The 21,447-nt window shown below is 45.7% G+C and overlaps 1 protein-coding gene across 8 annotated transcripts in view; it reads right to left on the bottom strand.

Moving 5' to 3' along the window:
- Positions 1-5,232: 5,232 nt before the first annotated feature.
- TKFC (triokinase and FMN cyclase) overlaps positions 5,233-21,447 on the bottom strand; it is a 262,264-nt gene continuing 246,049 nt past the window's right edge. For 7 of the 8 annotated variants that reach the window (XM_030201146.1, XM_030201152.1, XM_030201147.1 and 4 more), the window contains exon 18: positions 5,233-6,048. In XM_030201146.1, coding sequence (XP_030057006.1) covers positions 5,887-6,048 — 162 coding nt within the window. In that variant the 3' untranslated portion in view covers positions 5,233-5,886. The remainder of the gene's footprint in view (positions 6,049-21,447) is intronic. The other variant, XM_030201154.1, reaches the window with a different exon arrangement.

The following is a 21,447-nucleotide window of genomic DNA, read 5'->3' as shown; positions in this document are numbered from 1 at the left end:
GTTAATCTATGTTTAGTTTAGGGTATTGCTTGCTAACTGTATTACTTGTTTCCCAGTCTTGTGTCTTGTTTGTATGTCTTTGTCTAGTTCTGGGTTTATCTGTGTTTGTTCCCTGCTTCAGTGGCTGCTTGCAGCTTTCAGTTCAGTCTCTTGTCTAGCTGTGTTTGTTCCCTGTTTCAGTGGCTGCTCGCAGCTTTCAGTCCTGTCCTTTAGCCTATCCTTTCCCTGCCTTGCAGTCCCTGTGCTGCCTAGCTGTTATCCAGTCCTGCTCTGTCCAGTAAGTCCTGCCGGCCACCTGAAGCCTGGAGCTCAACTCTTGGTGAAAAGTGGCCAGGTGCAGGTGAAGCCTAACTGTTTGTCAGAGATCTGCCCTGTATCTAGTGTGGGGTGGTTTTGCCTGCCACTGCCGCTCCTCGGCAGTGGCCCAAGGGCTCACAAACCCAGTTTCCAGCTTTGAAAACGTGACAATTCTCCAGCTGTTTATAATCTCTTTCTTCCGTAAACGGCGCAGTATCCACTCCATTCCCAAATATTCCTTCAGCAGCCAACCGCGGTTCTTCACCAGGATTTTCCTCCGTGAACACCGAAGAGAATTGTTTAGCACATTTGTCTTATCCTCCTCACTTTCCATATAACCATTCTCATTATCTTTCGCAATTCCATTCCTATCTTTTTTCCTTTCTCCAATATATCTGAAAAAGGTCTTGTCACCTCTTTACATCTTTAGCCATTTTTTTCTTCCACTTGCACTTTTGCTAGCCGTATTTCCCTCTTCGCTTCTTTGAGTTTAATCCGATAATCTTTTCCGGGATCCTCTCATTGCGTTCTTTTGTATTTCTTGAACAAAGCCTCTTTTGCTCTTATTTTTTCAGCTACTTGGTTGGAAAACCATATAGGCTTCCTGTTTCTCTTGGTTTTGTTTACTTTCCTCGCGTAAAGGGAAAGGGGACTTGATATACCGCATTTCTGAGGTTTTTGCAACTACATTCAAAGCAGTTTACATATATTTAGGTACTTATTTTGTACCAGGGGCAATGGAGGATTAAGTGACTTGCCCAGAATCACAAGGAGCTGCAGTGGGAATAGAACTCAGTTCCCCAGGATCAAAGTCCACTGCACTAACCACTAGGCTACTCTTCCACTCCAAAGATCAGTCGCCATATTTATAGCAGCCTTCAGCTTTGACCACTGATGTGTTCCACTTCTCCTATGCCTTCCCACTTCAACAGCTCCTTTTTCAGGTATTCCCCCATTTTATCAAAATCAGTACGTCTGAAATCCAGTACTTTTAGCTTTGTGCGTCCACACTGTGCCTTCGCCCTTATATTAAACTATATGGTGTAACGTGGAGGGGCATAATCGAACGGTGCCAGCCATCTATATGGGCAGCCATCTCTATGGCCGGCGCCGCAAAGAGCAGTCCCAAACTATATTATCAAAAAAGATGGCCGGCCACCTTTCGTTTCGATAATACGGTTCGGGCCGGACAAATGTCAGAGATGGCTGGCATCGGTTTTCGCCAATAATGGAAACCGATGCCAGTCATCTCAAACCCAGCCAAATCCAAGGCATTTGGTTGTGGGAGGGGCCAGCATTTGTAGTGCACTGGTCCCCCTGACATGCCAGGACACCAACCGGGGGCACCCTAAGGGGCACTGCAGTGGACTTCACAAATTGCTCCCAGGTGCATACCTCCCTTACTTTGTGTGCTGAGCCCCCCCAAATCCCACTCCCCACAAATCTACACCATTACCATAGCCCTTATGGGTGAAGAGGGGCACCTACATGTGGGTACAGTGGGTTTGGGGGGGGGGGGTTTGGAGGGCTCCCATTTACCACAACAAGTGTAAAAGGTAGGGGGAATGGGCCTGGGTCCACCTGCCTGAAGTGCACTGCACCCACAAAAAACTGCTCCATGGACCTGCATACTACTGTGAGGAAGCTGGGTATGACAGGCTGGCAAAAAAAGATATATTTTTTTTTTTTTGGGTAGGAGGGTGTTGGTGACCACTGGGGGGGGAGTAAGGGTAGGTAATCCCTGATTCCCTCCTGTGGTCATTTGGTCAGTTGGGGCACCTTTTTGAAGCTTGGTCCTGAAAAAAAAGGGACCAAGTGAAGCCGGCGAAATGCTCGTCAAGGCCGGCTTTCTTTTTTCCATTATCGGGTGAAGCTGGCCATCTCGTGACCACGCCCCCGTCCCGCCTTCGCTACCCTACCAACACGCCCCCTTGAAGTTTGGCCGGTTCCGCAACAAAAACCAGTTGGCGCCGGCCAAAATCGGCTTTTGATTATACCGATTTGGCCGGGTTCAGGAGATCGCCGGCCATCTCCCGATTTGTGTCGGAAGATGGCCGGCGATCTCCTTTGAAAATAAGCTGGATAGTAACATAGTAGATGACGACAGAAAAAGACCTACACGGTCCATCCAGTCTGCCCAACAAGATAAATTCATATGTGCTACTTTATGTGTATACCTGACTTTGATTTGTATCTGTCATTTTCAGGGCACAGACCGTAGAAGTCTGCCCAGCACTAGCCCTGACTCCCACCACCGGCTCTGCCACCCAATCTTGGCTAAGCTTCTGAGGATCCATTCCTTCTGAACAGGATTCTTTTATGTTTATCCCAGGCATGTTTGAATTCCGTTACCATTTTCATCTCCACCACCTCCTGCGGGAGGGCATTCCATTTCCTGACATTTTTCTTGTGTCTGCCCCCCTTCAATCTCATTTCATGTCCTCTAGTTCTACCTTCCCTTCTACGGAAAAGGTTCGTTTGCGGATTAATACCTTTCAAATATTTGAACGTCTGTATCATATCACCCCTGTTTCTCCTTTCCTCCAGGGTATACATGTTCAGGTCAACAAGTCTCTCCTCATATGTCTTGTAACGCAAATCCCATACCATTCTCGTAGCTTTTCTTTGTACCACTTCAATTCTTTTTACATCTTTAGCAAGATACGGCCTCCAAAACTGAACACAATACTCCAGGTGGGGCCTCACCAACGACTTATACAGGGCATTAAAACCTCTTTTCTTCTACTGGTCACACCTTTCTCTATACAGCCCCTAGGAATTCTTATCACTGCTGTGCCAAATTGAGACCCTAGTATGCAGCCGTGGCCCTGACTCCAAATGCCAGTAATGTGTTGGTTCCAGCTGCTGTCAATTCCAACGCAGTCCGATGTCTTCTAGCCACCAAGTCTCCCCTTAAGTAGGATCTTCACTTCATTCATCAACTCTGATTCCATGAGGTCCATGAGACTCAGTTGTTTACCAAACTCAACTTTGTGATCCAAGGTATGATATCCAATTGAAAAGTTAAGGTTAAAGGAAACCTCCCGCCAGCATTCACCCGGTCACCATCTGAGATGGACCTTCTCCTTCAATACAAGCCAGAAACTCCTGGGCCTTTGTGATAAACATGATTGATAACATTGTGGGTCACTAGCAGGGTAGCTGGGTACATAAGAGCAAAGCGGATCCTAGCTGTGAACAGGCGGGAGCAGATTGGGGCAAAGGACTTCCATTGCGCCACCACTTTGACCGAGTAATCTTGAAAGTATAGAATATGCTTATTTTCATATGTCAAGGCTTTCCCCTATCCCACTGCTTGCATGATGGCATTTTTGTGAGCTAAGTTATATACCTTTAGAATAACCACTCTCGGTCTAGTAGCAGTAGGCTGCTTAGCAGGGCTGCCGAAAGGGGGGGGGGGCAAAATTTCCTGGGCCTGGCGCCGGGGTCAGGCCGCTGGCGCTGCAGTCCCCGGTCTCACCTGCCTGCCTCCACTGCTCCGGGCCCCCTTCATTCAAAGCGGCAGTCGCAGATCGCGTCTCTTCTGGCCTTCCCTCCCTGTGTCTTGCCCTCAAGTAAACCGGTAGTTACATCAGACAAGGGCGGGACACAGGGAGGGAAGGCCAGAAGAGATGCGATCTGCGACTGCCGCTTTGAATGAAGGGGGCCCGGAGCCATGGAGGCAGGCAGGTGAGACCACGGACTGCAGCAGCGGGGGGAGTGACGGGGGGCGGCAGTGGCGAGGGGGCAGAGGCGGGGGGGGGGGGGTAGGGAGGTGGAGCGGCCTTGCCCTGGGCCTGGCCTAGTCTCTCGGTGGCCCTGCTGCTTAGGGCCCACTCTGTGCACTCTCTCCACTCTCAGGGGCCCATAGCAATCTGGGAGTTGCAATTCACGTTGGAGCCACAATTCAAGGAACCCAATCAATTCTTTATCCGCTATTAATTCAGGCAGCCCAACCAGCCGCAAATTATTTTGTCTGGATCTATTCTCTAGATCTTCCACCCTCTCTTCCAACGTTGTTACCCATTGTTGTAATTGTGACTGGAGGTCACTCCCTATCTTCCAATGCACCCGTTCATGCCTGAAAGCCGGCATAGTCTTTTGCGAGCTCTTTCAGTTGTGCCTGCACCCACTCCAACGTAGATACAATTGGGCTCAACCTTCTTTCCAACATCTCCTCCAATGCCGATGCCATCCCTGTCATTACCTCTGCCACCAAGGCCAATGATACTGAGTGTGTCTGCGGGCTAGCCAGCACCGCCATCTTCTTGTCACTTGCTCTGCTGTGAAGTTGTCCTTTAGCAGCAAATTTCGCCATCATGGCGCCTTCCAAGACCACAATTATTGTTCCAGGGTGGACTGCTTCAGCTCACATGATCACTACCCTAGCTGGGGGGAGCAATGCTGCAAGACATTTTGGGGTTTTCGGGAGAGAAACCAGAGGAGCGCTCTTCAGCAGCCTCCTGTGGCCATGGTGTCACATGATCTCCTCCTACCCCTCCTTTTTATGTATCAGAAAACTGATCATCCTTGGTCTTCTTTTTTTCAGGTTAAACAAACCCATTTTCTCCAATGAAAAATGTATGTCTCAAGTCACAGTGAGAGCTCCTGCAAGGTTGCAAATCATGCATAAATAAAGCAGCTGGTAGGTAAACAGCAGAAAGAATCAGAAACTAATCAGGTGAGTCAGAAAGACTAAAATATAATCTAATCCACAAATACACCCTGTCAAGACTGTAGCAGGGGGTGATAAGCTACTGGATAAAATAATAAAAAAAAAAGTTATGAAAGGAAATAAAATCAGATGAGTGAAAGTAAATATTAATACCAAAGCCCAACAGGAAACTGATGCAGAAATAAGATTGTGGTGAGAAACAGTGTATAGTGCAAAAGAAGGGAAAACCTGCTGGTGAAGTTTATTATTTATTTGCTGCATTTGTATCCCACATTTTCCCACCTATTTGCAGGCTCAATGTGGCTTACAATATGTTAAACAATAATCACATTAATCGAATTAGAATTTCAGAGTATTGTTACAAATACGGTGCATAAGAATATCACGGCAATCATAATAACGGAATAAGAATTTCAGAACTGTTACAAATAAGGTTCATAAAAAATATCATGTAGGATTAGAAGTAGATAAGTAGATAAAGCATAACATAATGAGATCAGACCAATATATAATATTCAATAATGAAGGTGTAATTAAAATAAACAAAGTTATTTTAGAAAACACTAAACTTACTCCTCGAACCTGGTCATCAATGCCAGTATTAAAAAAAAAAAAGGAGGTGTGTTCTGACGAAAATGTCTAGTGTAAAAGAATGTTTTAGTTAACCAGTGAAACTATGATTCATATTAGCACCTGTTGCTAGTGACATATAGGGTTTAACAGAAATGCCTATTAAAGAAATTAGAATGATTAACACATAACTGATAATGGCAGGGTTAATTTGGTCCAGATTTAAAAACAAACAAATAGGACAAGAAGTAGAGTGGGAGAGGTAGTGGGGTAGATTCCTGATGCGTGGGAACAGACCAAGGTACCCTTTAATAGGCTAGAAATTTACAGTTTTGCTATACAAATTACACATTCTTCAGCTGTAGTCCCTGCAGGATGGCTCGGAGGATAGCAGCTGCTGCCACAGCTCCAGGATCAGGGCGATTGAGCAATGCAGAGCTGATATAACTGGCTCTACCAGCTCTGGCTGTCATGTACTTGGTGGATTCAGCTCCTGCTTCTGCCTTCTGTCAGAAAGAATAAACATGAAAGCCTGACTGGGAAACTGTGACCAGGATCATCCTCCATCAGTTCAATACCTAAATAGCAGCACACTCTCCCTTCACAATAGCCCAGTGCACATTGTCTCCCTCTCCACTCTATCATGAAAAGCTAAAGGTGGACAAAGCCATGGGACCGGACGGGATCCACCCCAGGATATTGAGGGAGCTCAGAGAGGTTCTGGCGGGTCCTCTTAAAGATTTGTTTAATATATCCTTGCAGACGGGAGAGGTTCCGAGGGATTGGAGAACGGCAGAGGTGGTCCCTCTTCACAAAAGTGGTGATAGGGAAGAAGCTGGAAACTACAGGCCGGTAAGCCTCACTTCGGTTATTGGAAAAGTAATGGAAGCGATGCTGAAGGAAAGGATAGTGAATTTCCTGGAAGCCAATAAGTTGCAAGATCCGAGACAACATGGTTTTACCAAAGGGAAATTGTGCCAAACGAAACTCATTGAGTTCTTTGATTGGGTGACAGGAGAATTGAATCAGGGATGAGCTATGGACGTAATCTACTTAGATTTCAGCAAAGCTTTTCACAAGTTCCCCACAGGAGGCTCTTAAATAAACTGGATGGGCTGAAGATAGGACCCGAAGTGGTGAACTGGATTAGGAACTGGTTGACGGACAGACGCTAGAGGGTGGTGGTGAATGGAATTCACTCGGAGGAGGGAAAGGTGAGCAAGTGGAGTGCCTCAGGGATCGGTGCTGGGGCTGATTCTGTTCAATATATTTGTGAGTGACATTGCCAAAGAGTTAGAAGGTAAAGTTTGCCTATTTGCGGATGATACTAAGATCTGTAACAGAGTGGACACCCGGGAGGGAGTGGAAAACATGAAAAAGGATCTGAGGAAGCTAGAAGAATGGTCTAAGGTTTGGCAATTAAAATTCAATGCGAAGAAATGCAAAGTGATGCACTTAGGGAATAGAAATCCACTAGAGATGTATGTGTTAGGCGGGGAGAGTCTGATAGGTATGGACGGAGAGAGGGATTTTGGGGTGATAGTATCTGAGGATTTGAAGGCGACGAAACAGTGTGACAAGGCGGTGGCCGTAGCTAGAAGGTTGTTAGGCTGTATAGAGAGAGGTGTGACCAGCAGAAGAAAGGGGGTGTTGATGCCCCTGTATAAGTCGTTGGTGAGGCCCCACCTGGAGTATTTTGTTCAGTTTTGGAGGCCGTATCTTGTTAAGGATGTAAAAAGAATTGAAGCGGTTACAAGACGTATGAGGAGAGACTTTCTGAACTAAACATGTATACTCTGGAAGAAAGGAGAAGCAGGGGTGATATGATACAGACGTTCAAATATTTGAAAGGTATTAATCCACAAACGAACCTTTTCCGGAGATGGGAAGGTGGTAGAACGAGAGGACATGAAATGAGATTGAAGGGGGGCAGACTCAAGAAAAATGTTAGGAAGTATTTATTCACGGAGAGAGTAGTGGATGCTTGGAATGCTCTCCCGCAGGAGGTGTTGGAAATGAAAACGGTAACGGAATTCAAACATGCGTGGGATAAGCATAAAGGAATCCTGTGCAGAAGGAATGGACCCTCAGGAGCTTAGTCAAGATCGGGAGGCGGGGCTGGTGGTTGGGAGACGGGGATAGTGCTGGACAGACTTATATGGTCGGTGCCAGAGCCGGTGGTGGGAAGCGGGACTTGTGGTTGGGAGGCAGGGATAGTGCTGGGCAGACTTACACGGTCTGTGCCAGAGCCGGTGGTGGGAGGCAGGGATAGTGCTGGGCACACTTATACGGTCTGTGCCAGAGCCGGTGGTGGAAGGTGGGGCTGGTGGTTGGGAGGCAGGGATAGTGCTGGGCAGACTTTTACGGTCTGTGCCAGAGCGGTGGTTGGGAGGTGGAGCTGGTGCAAATCAAAGTAGGGTATACACAAAAATTAGCACATATGAGTTATCTTGTTGGGCAGACTGGATGGACCGTGCAGGTCTTTTTCTGCCATCATCTACTATATATATGTTATATGTTATGTCCTACCACAATAACTTCAAACTGCCTGTCTCCCCTTCACCACATCACTGTCTTCTCTCGTCCTACAATAACTTGGGCAAGGCTGTCTCCCAAGACAGAAAATTTGTTCTGAATCTGCATCACCACTATTGCAAATGTTACACTGGCTTCCAATTGTGACTGGATAAAGTACTTAATAATGAAGAATCCCTGATTAATACCATTAAGAATACATAAACCATATCAAGATTTGAGGTCAATGAATCAATATCTCTGTGAGACTTGTGTACATAGTTTTTCTGTACAGAGACCAGTACTCTGGAATGCACTACCTGTAAACTTGTGATTGACTTAATACAGTAGAATTTAGGAAGAAGCTTAAAACTTATCTGTTCTCACTTGCTTATCCCAGCACTTAGGATGAGGTGTATGTACAAATGCAAACAAAAAGATAATATATTAACACATTATTGTTTTGTTCATAAAGTTTGTGATACTGTACATTTATTCTGTATGTTTGGTTGTAACTTGATGTGATCATTTGATACAGTGGGCTATACATTTTAATAAACTAAGCTCTTTACTATATAATGTCCTCTTCCTCTCCAATAAGCTAGGACAAGCCAAGATTTAAATGATTATAAGCTATTTTCCAGAGCTGCCCTTCCACTCCATGAAATTAGTAATCTCTCAGGCTTGGAGGTCTTATGGTTCTCTCTTCCTTTCTAAGGAAGTCTTTATCACAAGTTGGGGGGTTTCCTGCAAGTCTTTCTCAGTCTCATGAATCTCGTGACAATCTCTTTCAGACTACCTGACTTTCTGCTCTGTGTGCCTACAGGACCCTAAGGCAGTTTTTTCTAACATATCAAAAATGGCTTCATGGCTGTGGGAGAGGGTGAAGCAAGTAGATACATAGGTAGTGTTCTCTTAAATCCTCCCTACAGAAGGCAAAAGCTGAGGAAAAGAGGCTTGCATTCTGGAGATCAGTGCTTGACTTCATAGATTTTCCAAGGACTGCTGAGCAGAGGTGGTGTCCATCTATTAAAGAAGTGGTGAAGTGTTTTCCGCAACAGACTGGTTGACCTAATAAAGAGGGGTTTATACTTGGGTCAACAAGGATGAATGAACAAAGCCCTCAGTTGAGTAAAACATTAATTACCTGCATAGAGAGGGGGGAAAAGGGAAACATCTAGAAAGCTGTGTATACTAATGCCCATAGTACAAGAAATAAGGTTCTTGTAATGGAAGAGGTTGACCTGGATTTAGTGGTAGAGATAGATGGGATTCACAGAGAACCATGCTGGCATTGGCTGGGCTACAACCTATTCAGGAAGGAGAGAGGTTAGGAAGAAAGGAAGAAGTGGTGTTATTTGTTTTTTTTAATGATCTCTTTTATTAATTTTGTCTGGAAGGCTGATCTCTAGCGGTAATACTATAAGGGCTCACGGGAGCCATTTTAGCACATGGAGCCACTAGGGGCAGGAGTGAATGGAGATCGCTCCTGCCCAGAATACCTCCACTGGACCACCAGGGATCTAGGTAGGCTCTTGGGTGGAGAGCTGATCTCTTGAGAAAGGTTCGGGGGGGGGGGGGGGGTCAGAATGGAAGGGAGAACATCCAACAACATCAGCTGCTATGTGGAACTTATGTGGGTGCTGGCATCCTCTTTGCTAAGCAACCAAAGTTAATCCTAGTCGCTTAGCTACTGAATATTGCTAGCACCCAAATAGCTGCCAGCTCCTCCCCAACTCCTTGCTCAGAATGCTCCTCTCCAGCCTACACTGTAAATGGACTATTAGTGCCAATATTCAAGAGCACTGCCCAGTAAGTGCCACTGAATATCAGTGGCCAGCCCATAGAGCGATATTGTAAGTGGGCAGGAACATCTCTTGTCCGCTTAAATCGCTTTGAATATCAGGTGGTTTGTTTTTATTGTTGTATATTTCAGTTGTGTATGTTATTGTTCTACTCCACTTAGTTTTGGATTGGCAGAATATAAAAATTTTAAATAAATAAATTAAAGCAACAGAATTGTAGGTTTATGAGGCAAGGAGAAGGCGACGTGCGTTAATTGGGAAAGAGGGAATGGAACATCTATTTACGGTGTGATATATAGGCCTCCTTTATAGGCAGAAGTGGACAGATTTCATGGAAGACAGTCACAATGTCAAAGAAGTCAATCACATTAATTTGACATGATTTGCCTTTGGTAAACCATGTTGCCTCAGATCTTGTAACTCATTTGATTGTAGAAAGTTGACTATTCTATCCTTCAGCAGCATCTCCATTACCTTTCCCATCACCAAGTTAAAGCTCAGCAGTCTGTAGTTTCCCACCTCTCGGTCTCTTGGTGAAGAGGTGGGAAACTACAGACTGGTGAGCTTTCCTCAGTATTTCTCCAATCCTGAGGTACTTCAAGGATCTATTAAACAAATCCTTTAGAGGGCACACCAAAACTTCAGTTTTCTCAGTGTCTTGAGATGTACCTCATCCAACCCCATGGCTTTGTCCACATTCAGATGGCTTTGTCAAACATCTGTGGACCTTACCAGGTTTTCTTCTCTGTTACCAAACAGAAGAAATTGTTGAGTAATTCCACTCTTCCTTAATCGCTACCTATACATTGACCATCAAAATCTGAGTCTCATAATTCCACCTCTGGTTTTCTTCCTTTTGCTAACATACCTGAACGAAGTCTTGTCATCTTTTACCATATTTTCTTCTGCCTGTACGTTTGCTTTTCTGATTTTTCTTCATCTCTCTCAACTCTATGTGGCATTATTTTTTTTGTGTTCCTCTTTTTGTGATCTTCTCTATTTTGTAAACAATATATATTATTTTCTCATTATCTTTCCAGTCACCTCTTTGAAGGTTCTCTTTTCCTCTCCCAAATCATTGTCTGTTAATCTTACTAACCATTTTCAATCAACCTCACTAGTTCATATTAAATGTAACATATTCCTAAAAGAAAAATTGAAGCACCAATGGAAATATAGTGAGGAGCAAGTTTTGAAATATCTGGGAGATTGGTTAGGTATAGATATGGATACAATTTTTTTTTCAACCTTTGAGAAATTCAAGGTCTGCTGTGATACTGCACTTGAGGGCTTTTATAAGACTGTTGCAGTTCTGGCTGTTGTCCTGAATAATATTGAGATGAGAACATACTGCTGTAACTGCCTGGCTGTTTGGGTTTGAGCTCACCTGAACTACCTCCCTTTTTAGGAATATGTTAAAATTAATATGAATCAGTGAGCTTGAATGAAATTATACAGTATGAATGGTACAATTTTTAAAATATATTGTGAACATTCTCTCCCTCTCCATCCTTTCCCAGCACTCTCTCTCACCTTCCCACCCCTTCTGGACACTCTCTCATCTTTTTTCTCTCCTCCTGGCACGTTCACTCTGTCTGCCCTACCATTTCAGATGCTGCTTTTGTCATCCCTCTCCCTCTCTCTCCTAGAAATCTCTCTCTCTTAACCCCCCCCCCCCCCAACACTGTTCCATCTACCCTTTCCCTTCTTCCCAGGCACACTCTCTTTCCTTTCTAATATTCCATTTCCATTCTATGTACTCATCCTCTCATCCCCTCACCAACTCTAGTTCTGTTCCTGTGACTTATACTCTCTCCACCTCCAGTCCTTTTCTTAAATCTTACCCCATTATCTGGACCCCCATTCCCCATTTTATACCATCTTTCACCTCCTTCAAAGACTTGTCCTTTTGTCTCTCTCTCTCTCTTCATAGCCTTCTGCGTCTTTCTCCAGCATCCACTGTCCCAGCTTCTACTCAATACTCAGCATCCATACCCCTGCCTCTTCTCCCATACTTCTTTATCCCTCTCCCCAGCATCTATCCACCAACCTCCTTCTCCAAGATTTATTTACCCTGCCTTTACACCTCCTTACCCCCTGCATCTTCCCCTCTATCCCCCATATGCTTTTGCTTCTTTCCTGCAGTATCTGTTCTTCTCAGTCCTCCAGTATCAGCCCCCTTTTCCCAGACATAGCACTTGCGTCATCCCCATTCTCCCAAACAGAAGCTGCATCAGTTCCTAACTTTCTTCTCCCAGCCCCAGCATCTCCCCTTCCCAGCGATCTACCACCTCTCTTCAAACCTTTTCCCTTGGCATAGCTTCTTCATATTATGGGGCATATGCAGCTACAGCAGCAGTAAGAGGATCATTAACTAACATGTATCCTTGATCCTTCGTAACCATGTGCTGTAGGAACCTGTCTGTCTCACCCCCATGGCAACAGGAAATGTGCATCAGAGGGGGTGGGATGTGGAGAGCCTCCAACAGCACATGGTCACACAGGGCTCAATATTTACTGGCTAGCTAAGTGCTAATATTCAGCGTGGGATAGCCCGTTTTCTCTGCTGAATATTAGCACTTAGCTCATAACCACTAATCAGCTGTATCACACAATATAGCCGGCTATCTGTGAATATTCAAGCACTGGCTAGCTAAGTTTAGCGGGCAAATCAGACCACCTAAATAGCAGACCTATCTTTGCCCACTATTAACTTAATTGGCCAGCACTGAATATTCACATAGCCATTAAGATAGAGCCAGCCAAAAAACCCTTGGATATTCAATGTCAGTCACCGGAAACAGCCTGGCATTGAATATCTGGGGTCAGCGCGGGCAGCTAACTCATGCTACCTGCCACCGGCTGAATATCAGGGGGAAAGGGTCTGTGGCATGCATTACTGGTCCTCTAAGTGCTGCAGGTAGCTGCCGCTGGCTGCCAATGTGAAGGAGATGTGCCAAAGAAGAAGATTTGAAGGGAACTGCTGGACCTGGGGGCGGGGGGGGGGGGGGGGGGGAGGAATAAGGAAGATACCACAACAGGGAGTGATCCTTTTGGCCTAAAGCACTGGGGGATATTGCTCCCCATTTTATTTATTTGTTACATTTATACCCCACATTTTCCCACCTATTTGTAGACTCAATGTGGCTTACAAAGTATCATAAAGGCGTTTGCCATTACGGTTGGTAACAAATACAAGATTATGTTGTGGTCCATGAGATAGAAGTATATCATAGAAGTATATCAGGCGTCATGGGGTCGAGGAAGTAAATTGTCCAGTATGATCTTTGATTATGTTGTGTTGCTGGGTGTGGGGATTTATGTTGGATCGGTGGGATAAGCTTTTTTGAAGAGGTGGGTTTTCAATGATTTCCTGAAGTTTAGGTGGTCATGTACTGTTTTCACTACAAACGGGAGTCCATTCGACAGTTGTGCGCTTATGTAGGAGAAGTTAGATGCGTGAGTTGTTTTGTATTTTAGCCCTTTACAGTTTGGGTAATGTAGGTTTAGGTATGATCGTACTGATCCGAGTCTGTTTCTGGTTGGTAGATCAATGAGGTCCGTCTTGTATCATGGGACTATGCCGTGAATGATTTTGTGGACTAAAGTGCAGATTTTGAAGATGACTCGTTCTTTGATTGGGAGCCAGTGCAGCTTTTCTCGAAGGGGTTTGGCGCTTTTGAATCGTGTTTTACCATATATCAGTCTGGCTGCTGTATTTTGGGTGGCCTGGAGTTTTTTTGTGAGTTGTTCTTTGCATCCCGCATAGATTCCGTTGCAGTAATCTGCATGGCTTAGGACCATTGATTGTATTAGTTTATGAAAGGTATCCATCGGGAAGAAAGGTTTTATTCGTTTAAGTTTCCACATTGAGTAAAAACATTTTCTTGGCTCTCGAGAGTGAGATTGCGGTCGATAGTTACTCCAAGTATTTTTAGGCTATCTGAAATAGGGCGTGTGTGTCCTGGGGTGTGTAAGGCTGCGGGTTTGAAGTTGCTATGTTGAGATGAGAAGATAAGGCAGTGAGTTTTTTAAGTGTTCAGTTTCAGTTGGAATGAGTGCCCAGGAGTTCATAATGTTCAGGCCATCGTTTATTTCAATCAGGTCATGTCTGAAGGGAATGTAGATTGTGACATCATCTGCATAGATGAATGTAACCTCGTTTGGATAAGGACTTTGCCAATGGGATCATTATCATGTTGAAGAGTATTGTTGATAATGGTGATCCTTGGGATACTCCACAGGCTGCTTTCCTCAGTGGTGATATGTTTGAATTTGATTTTACTTCGTATGTTCTGGTGGTTAAAAAGCCCTTGATCCAATCGTGTACGTTTCCAATAATCCCGAAGTGGTCGAGGAGTCTTAATAGTATATTATGGTTAACCACGTCGAATTGAAGGAGGAGTATGCTTTTACCTATGGCTATTTCCTGTTTGAATCTGGCCAGGAGAGTGACTAGGACAGTTTCGGTACTATGGTGGGAGCGGAATCCTGATTGTGAGTCATGTAGGATTGCGTGCTTGAGGAGGAGGTGATCCACCGAGGTGGATGAACACTAACTCCCATGAGAAAACAATAGTTAAAAGGAAGTGGGAAGTGGACCAATGACTCCAGGGAGACGGGATACTGATGTATAAAGTACCACTTTATTCACAGACTCGACACGGTACTGTGTCGAGTCTGTGAATAAAGTGGTACTTTATACATCAGTATTGAGTGCTTGCCAGGTATTCCGTAAGTTGTTTGGTAACCAAACTCTCCATCAATTTTACTACTAGAGGGATGGACGCAACTGGGCGGTAGTTGGTGAGGTTGTTTGTCTTTTTCTTAGTGTCTTTTGGTATTGGGGTAAGTAAAATCTACTATAATAAAACTCACCCTCAACGTTCTGAGGACACTGACGTCAGTGAAGCAAAGCCCTGACTTCCTGCAAAAAGGTTCGAAGGTTCGTGGTGGTGAAGCCACCAAAATCGCTCCAATGGCAGAACAATGAAGGGGTTGGCAGGCAGGGAGGCGTGGGGGGTGGGAAATCGCTCCGGGCCCCGCCCTCGAGGGCGGAGCAATCGCAGAACAATGAAGGGGTTGGCAGGGAGGGAGGCAGGGAGGGGCGTGAAATCGCTCCGGGCCCTGCCCTCGCGTCAAACGTCATGACGTTGGGGGCGGAGCAATGGAAGAATAATGAAGGGGTTGGCCAGGGAGGGAGGGGGGGGTGTTGGCGACGAACACCTTGCTAGCGCCCGTTTCATTTGATCTGAAACGGGCCTCTTTTACTAGTGTTACCATATTCCTCGGGGAAGAGACCTTGATGTAGCATGAAATTTAGGTGGAGTGTGAGGTCTTCTATGAATCGACTAGGGGCAAATTTGAGTAGATGACTGGGACATGTGTCCAATTTGCAGTGGGTGTTGGCGAATCTGTGAGTCGCTTGTGTAACTGATTCAATGGTGAGTAGATTGAATGCAGACCAGATACAGTCAGCTGGGTATCCACCTGGGATTAAGTCTAGATCGTCAAAGTTTTCGATGTCAGTGTTGTGACGAGGAAAAGTACTGCGTAGTTTTGTTATTTTGTCCTTGAAGTAGGCAGCCAGTTCGTCTGTGGATGGGATGTCTGTGTTGGATGTAGTGACCGGGGTGGTGTCCAGTAACTTATTTACGAGTTGAAATAGTTTCTTAAGATCTGTGTTATCCGGTCCAAGTTTAGTCTTATAGTAGGACCTTTTGGTTTGTCTAATTGCATATTTGTATTTTCTGTGTATTTGTTTCCCATACATTGAGCGTATTTTCCCCCTCAAACTACGCCCATGATTGTTTCTAATGATGTTAAGGTGGCCAAACACAAATACAAATCCACCTATGTACCAGCTTTTCCTACCTAAGCGCACAACTATGGAACGCATTGCCAAAAGCAGTAAAAACTACCCTCGACCACCTAAATTTTCAGAAAGCACTAAAGACAGACCTGTTCTGAAGAGCATACCCTACCGACCCAACATAAAAATACCTGGTCACTTGCGACACAATGTAACCAAAGACCGCAACGGACATTACCTGACTCTTCTTCCCCCTTTCCCTCTCTAAGTTCCCCCCAACTGTACCTACCATACATGTACCTCATTCTACCACAATATCACTTTGTATTCATTCATACCATGTATTTGTTCAGACCGGAATCGGCTAACGCCGTTAACAGTTATATGTAAGCCACATTGAGCCTGCAAAAAGGTGGGAAAATGTGGGATACAAATGTAACAAATAAATAAAAAATGTTAAAAAAGGTGCTGGCAAAAGCCAGAAGGATGCTTGAGTGTATAGGGGGAGGAAGAGGAATGGCCAGCAGGCAAAAGGAGGTGATAGTGCCTCTGACAAGTCTCTAGTGAGATCTCAGTTGAAAAAATTCTAGAGACAGCATCTTCAAAAAGATATAACCTGGATGGAGTTGATCACATGGTTTTAGTACTGTTTCAAAAAGAAACATTTGGGGTCTGGAATCAGTTTCCATAGTTTCACTCCATCGTTTAATTTGTGTGTGTAATCCTGAATATTGTATTGTATTGCAATTGGAGCGATATTTTACGTCTCTGATGTTATTGATTCCTTGATTCAATAAAGATATTGTCACAAGGGGGTCACGTGATGCCATGCTGGAGAATAGACGCTAGACCGAAGATCTCTGGGCCCTCGGATGTTTCCCTGAGAACTTTTGCAGAAATAAATAGACCTCGTGCAACACAAAGTTATAAAAATTAACAAGAACAGCAGGCAGCCCGTTGGAAGAGTGAAACCTGTATTGATGGCGGCAAGAACAGCGCATAAAGACAAGGCTAGAGGGAAGGCGGTGGAAGAAAAGATGGCGGCGCCCTCGAGTCCTGCGAGCACCTCTGTCTCTTCGACGTGGGTGGCGGAGATCACATGAGAAATGTCGGTGATGGAGGAGCTATTGGAACGCCGCTTTGCCTCGCTGGACTCAAAACTAGAGCGGATGCAATCGCAGCTAACAGAGCTAGCTAAAGACTGTGTGTCCTATCAACAATGTACCAGCGATGTGGAGGACCGGGTTACCACGATAGAATCCAAGCAGGAATCCATGCTTAAAAAGATCACCGCATTAGAAACTAAAGTAGAAGATCTTGAAAACAGGTCGCGAAAAAACAACCTGCGATTGGTGGGGTTGCAAGAAAATATTCCGGACAAAGACCTGGTGAGCTTCCTAGAGACCTGGATCACTAAAGAATTACAGCTGGGAACTAACTTTGGGCCTATTCGAGTGGAGCGAGCTCACAGAATCGGTGCTGGACAAAATCGACATGATAGATTTAAACCCTGAGTAGTGATTCTCAGGCTCTTGAATTTTCAGCATAAGCAGGCGATTTTACAAGCACTACGTGCTGGGAAGTCCCTTACATACGATAATGCTAAAATCTTATGCTTCCAAGATTACTTGGCTGGGGTGGCAATGCAAAGAAGAGCTTTTGCTCCAGTGTGTACAAAGCTGTTTGAGGAGAAGATAAAATTTGCTTTAATATACCCAGCCATCCTCCGAGTTACATACAAGGGAGCAGTACAAACATTTAATGTGGTGGAGAAAGCACAGGACTTTTTGGCAAGGCTGGGTGAACGAGAGGGAGAAGGAATCACCCAGTGAAAATGAGGGCCATCATTTCGGGACACAGAGGCTCTAATAGCAAGACAAAATGGACTGGGGAACTTCTTTTGTTTGTGTAAGCGCGATCGCTGGCGAGTGAGGTGAAGTACTAATCACAAATTGCCCAGAGGAGCTTTTATTACCAGGAGTAAGGAGCTAAAGGACTGCCGTTACGAACAGGAGGGAAGAAGTACTGATGAGGCTCAAACTGTGAACTTGGTGTTAGTGTAAGATTAAATGTGAGTCACAAAGAAAAACGTTGGAGAGGGCGGGGGGGGGGGGGGGGGGGGGGGGGGACCTCGCCCTCTATCATTATCATATACTATCTTTTTCTTTTTGTATCTCCTCCAGCTATAAGCTCAAGCGGCTGAGAGGGTAGATCTGGATGCTTGTGGGGTAAGTATTGGGAAAGGGGGTTTTACTAAGGAAGCTGCATGGGGGAGACGAGGGGGGAGGTGTGGGGAGTGACCGCTCTAAGGTAAGGGCAGGGGGAGAAACAAGGTAATGGGGAGAGGGGATGGGGGGAGAGGGAGGGGTCGGGGGGAGAGGGGGGGAAAGAGGGCAGAGAGTGAAAAGGAGAGGTAACGAGAACCAGATAGGGGATTCAAAGAGATTTCTGTGGATGATTTTGGGAGAGTTACCAACTTGGAGGGGTGTAGAGTTGAAGGTCTTTCGAGCAGAGGGGACGGGCTGGGACGTCCCCTCTGGTTTGGTGTTTAGTAACTATCATAAGGGTAAAACCATGATAATCGGGGGAACATGGAGGCATATTTTCAAAGCACTTAGCCTTCCAAAGTTCCATAGAAACCTATGGAACTTTGGAAGGCTAAGTGCTTTGAAAATGAGCCCCATGGTGAACTTGGTATCATGGAATGTGGGGGGTATCAACTTGCCCATAAAAAGATCAAACATTTTGCACCATTTACAAAAACACAGAATTCATATAGCCTTACTACAAGAAACACACTTGAATGCTCAAGAACATAGTAAACTGCAAACGTGGTGGGTGGGCTCCTGTATGGCAGCAGCATCCCAAGGGAAAAAAAGGAGGGGTGGCTATATTGCTTAGGAAAGGGGTAGTGGATAAAGTACAGACTTTAGCAGTAGATCCAGCTGGGAGGTATGTACTAACAGAAATAACTATTCAACGTCAGACCTAGCTGATATGTAATCTCTATGCCCCGAATCAATATGATAGGAAATTCTATAGCTCCCTCGTTAATCTTTTAATGCAGTATAAACATAGATCATGGGTGATGGGGGGAGATTTTAATGCTGTTTGGGATCCTGTGATGGATAGATCCTCCCCGGGGGCATCGTCGTCTTACCATCTTAATAAGGGTCTGCTCCTTCTCAGTAGAGTGTTTGATCTGGTTGATGTATGGCGGGAGCTACATCCTATGGAGCGAGATTAGACCCAATTTTCATGGGCACATTCAACTCAAGCCCAGACTGATTACATTTTAATGTCCACGGGGGATTTCGGAACAGTAAGAGACAGGCAGAAATAGGCCCTTATGTCATCTCAGATCATGCCTGGGTGAAGCTGGAGTGGTCAGTAGGAGGCTCATTGCCCCAGGGGGGTCAATGGAGGTTCCCGTTGGAATTGTACAAGGACCCAGGATTTCAGGACCGCCTATTAACAAGTTGGAAGGCATACAACTGCAGGATCCAGTTTAGTCTTCCCACCCACTCTCCCTCCCTCCCCAACACTCGCCCACCCCTAGGACAACTCTTCATTTATAGTTATTGTAATTAGGGTAATAAGCAAGGAGTGCTCTTACAGAGTTTTAAATACATTTCATTACTATCTAAGAAGGAAACACTAAATAAATCATACAATATCCTTTATAATAATTCTCACCTCCAACGTTCTATGCGTCTTGCTGCCTGTGTTCGTGACTTCTTCGGAGTTGGTCTGCTAGGCTCCGTAGCACAGGCTGATGTCACCGCGAAAAAAGGCACCCATTGGTCACGGTAACGATGGACGAGCAAGGGAAGAAGATGAGCGCTGTCAGCAGCAGCGAGTAGGGAGAAATAGATGCGGTTCACGGCGCCGCCGGGGATGGCGATGGGAAAGAGCAGGGCGGGCAGCAGCACCCAGGCCGCGGCGATCAGGAGCCACACCCGCCGCCGGCTCATCAGGCGCCCGTAGCGCAGTGGGAAGAACACTCAGAGGGAAGGAGGGACCCTGAAACTTGGAGGGAGGAAGCGAGGGAGGGACCCTGAAACTCGGAGGAAGGGAGGGGACGACCTTGAAACTTGGAGGGAGGGAAGGACCCTGAAACTCGGAGGGAGGGAGGGAAGAACCCTGAAACTCGGAGGGAGGGAGGGAGGGGGGAGATGACCCTGGAACTCAGAGGGAGGGGGACGACCCTGGAACTCGGAAGGAGGGGGCCCCTGGCACACACTCATTCTCACACACACACTCTCTCTCTCTCTCACAGACACACTCGCACCCAGTCTCACTCTCTCTCTGTCACACACACACACTCGCACATTCACTCTCAAAGAGTCACTCTCACACACACTCTCTCAAATATACACACTCCGAGGAAAACCTTGCTAGCGCCCGTTTCAATTGTGTCAGAAACAGGCCTTTTTTACTAGTACTATATAATCTAAAAGACACTTTTATATTAGGCTAATATCCTTAATACTGTAGCAAGTTTTAAATTATTGAAAAACTCAAAAACACTAAGATGGAGTCAGCAGTCCAGCAGCAAGAGGGGTGCTATGTCTTTTGCGCTGTCACATGTATGATTATCTTCCAGTTGGTGAGATGTCATATGTGTGTGCCCGATGCAAAGAGCTCCTAGCTCTCGGAGAATGTGTCTGTTCTCTTGAGGCTAGAGTAGCAGACTTGGTGGAGCTGAGGGAGACAGAGAGGTACATAGAGGAGACCTACAAGGATGTTGTAGACAAGTCCCACCGCCAGTCTGGTAGCTTTTGTGCTACCTGGAGGAGGAAGGTCTCCTAGAAGGACAGCATCACCCTGGTGAAGTAGGAAGTACTCCTGTAGCCAGGACCTGCCCACCAGGGAATGTACTATCCTCTCGCACCGAGGATATGTCTCCAAGTGCTGCCCGGGAGGGAAAGGTTAGGACAGCTGTTGTAGTTGGTGATTCGATCATTAGGCATATAGATAGCTGGGTGGCTGGTGGATGTGAGGATCGCCTGGTGACTTGCCAGCCTGGTGCGAAGGTGGCAGACCTCACGTGTCACCTAGATAGGATTTTAGATAGTGCTGGGGAGGAGTCAGCTGTCTTGGTACATGTGGGTACCAATTACATAGGAAAATGTGGGAAAGAGGTTCTGGAAGCCAAATTTAGGCTCTTAGGTAGAAAGCTCAAATCCAGATCCTCTAGGGTAGCATTCTGCATGATTTGGAAAGGCCCTGGGCTATGAGTATAGTTTGATCCCCCAATAATAAAGATGCATAATCCCATTCAATCTGCCTTTTTGTGACTTCTCTGATTACCTGAAATGCCCGGTTCCACACAGAGAGAGACGGGCATTCTAGAAAAGAATGTGTGAGACTCCCCCATCCCTGCTTGCATTTAGTACATTGGCCTTCCCCCCACAACCCCATGACCACTCCCCTAGCCTTAGTAATGTATGCCCGTTGCAGTATCTTGTATTGCGTTTCCTGCAGATCCGCTACCTTTACCATGTCATAAATAGTGGGGAAGAGCTTACTGAATTGTTTTGTGGTATAGTTCATATTCAACTCTTTATTCCACTGGTCCGTCAATCTCTCCATCCCCCCTACGGGCCCATTTATAAGTAAGATTTTATACCACGTGGAGAGGCTGTTTGCCTTGAATGGTGTACGGAGGGTGGGAGGGGGGTGAATGGGGTGTGACTGTTGGGCAATGGAATGGGATAGGATGGTGAGAATGGAGGATGACTCTGGGGGATCAGGATAGGAAAAGGGGGGAA

Source organism: Microcaecilia unicolor, chromosome 4 (genome assembly GCF_901765095.1).
Source record: "Microcaecilia unicolor chromosome 4, aMicUni1.1, whole genome shotgun sequence".
Taxonomy (NCBI): domain Eukaryota; kingdom Metazoa; phylum Chordata; class Amphibia; order Gymnophiona; family Siphonopidae; genus Microcaecilia; species Microcaecilia unicolor.
This window is presented reverse-complemented; position numbering and strand designations above follow the sequence as displayed.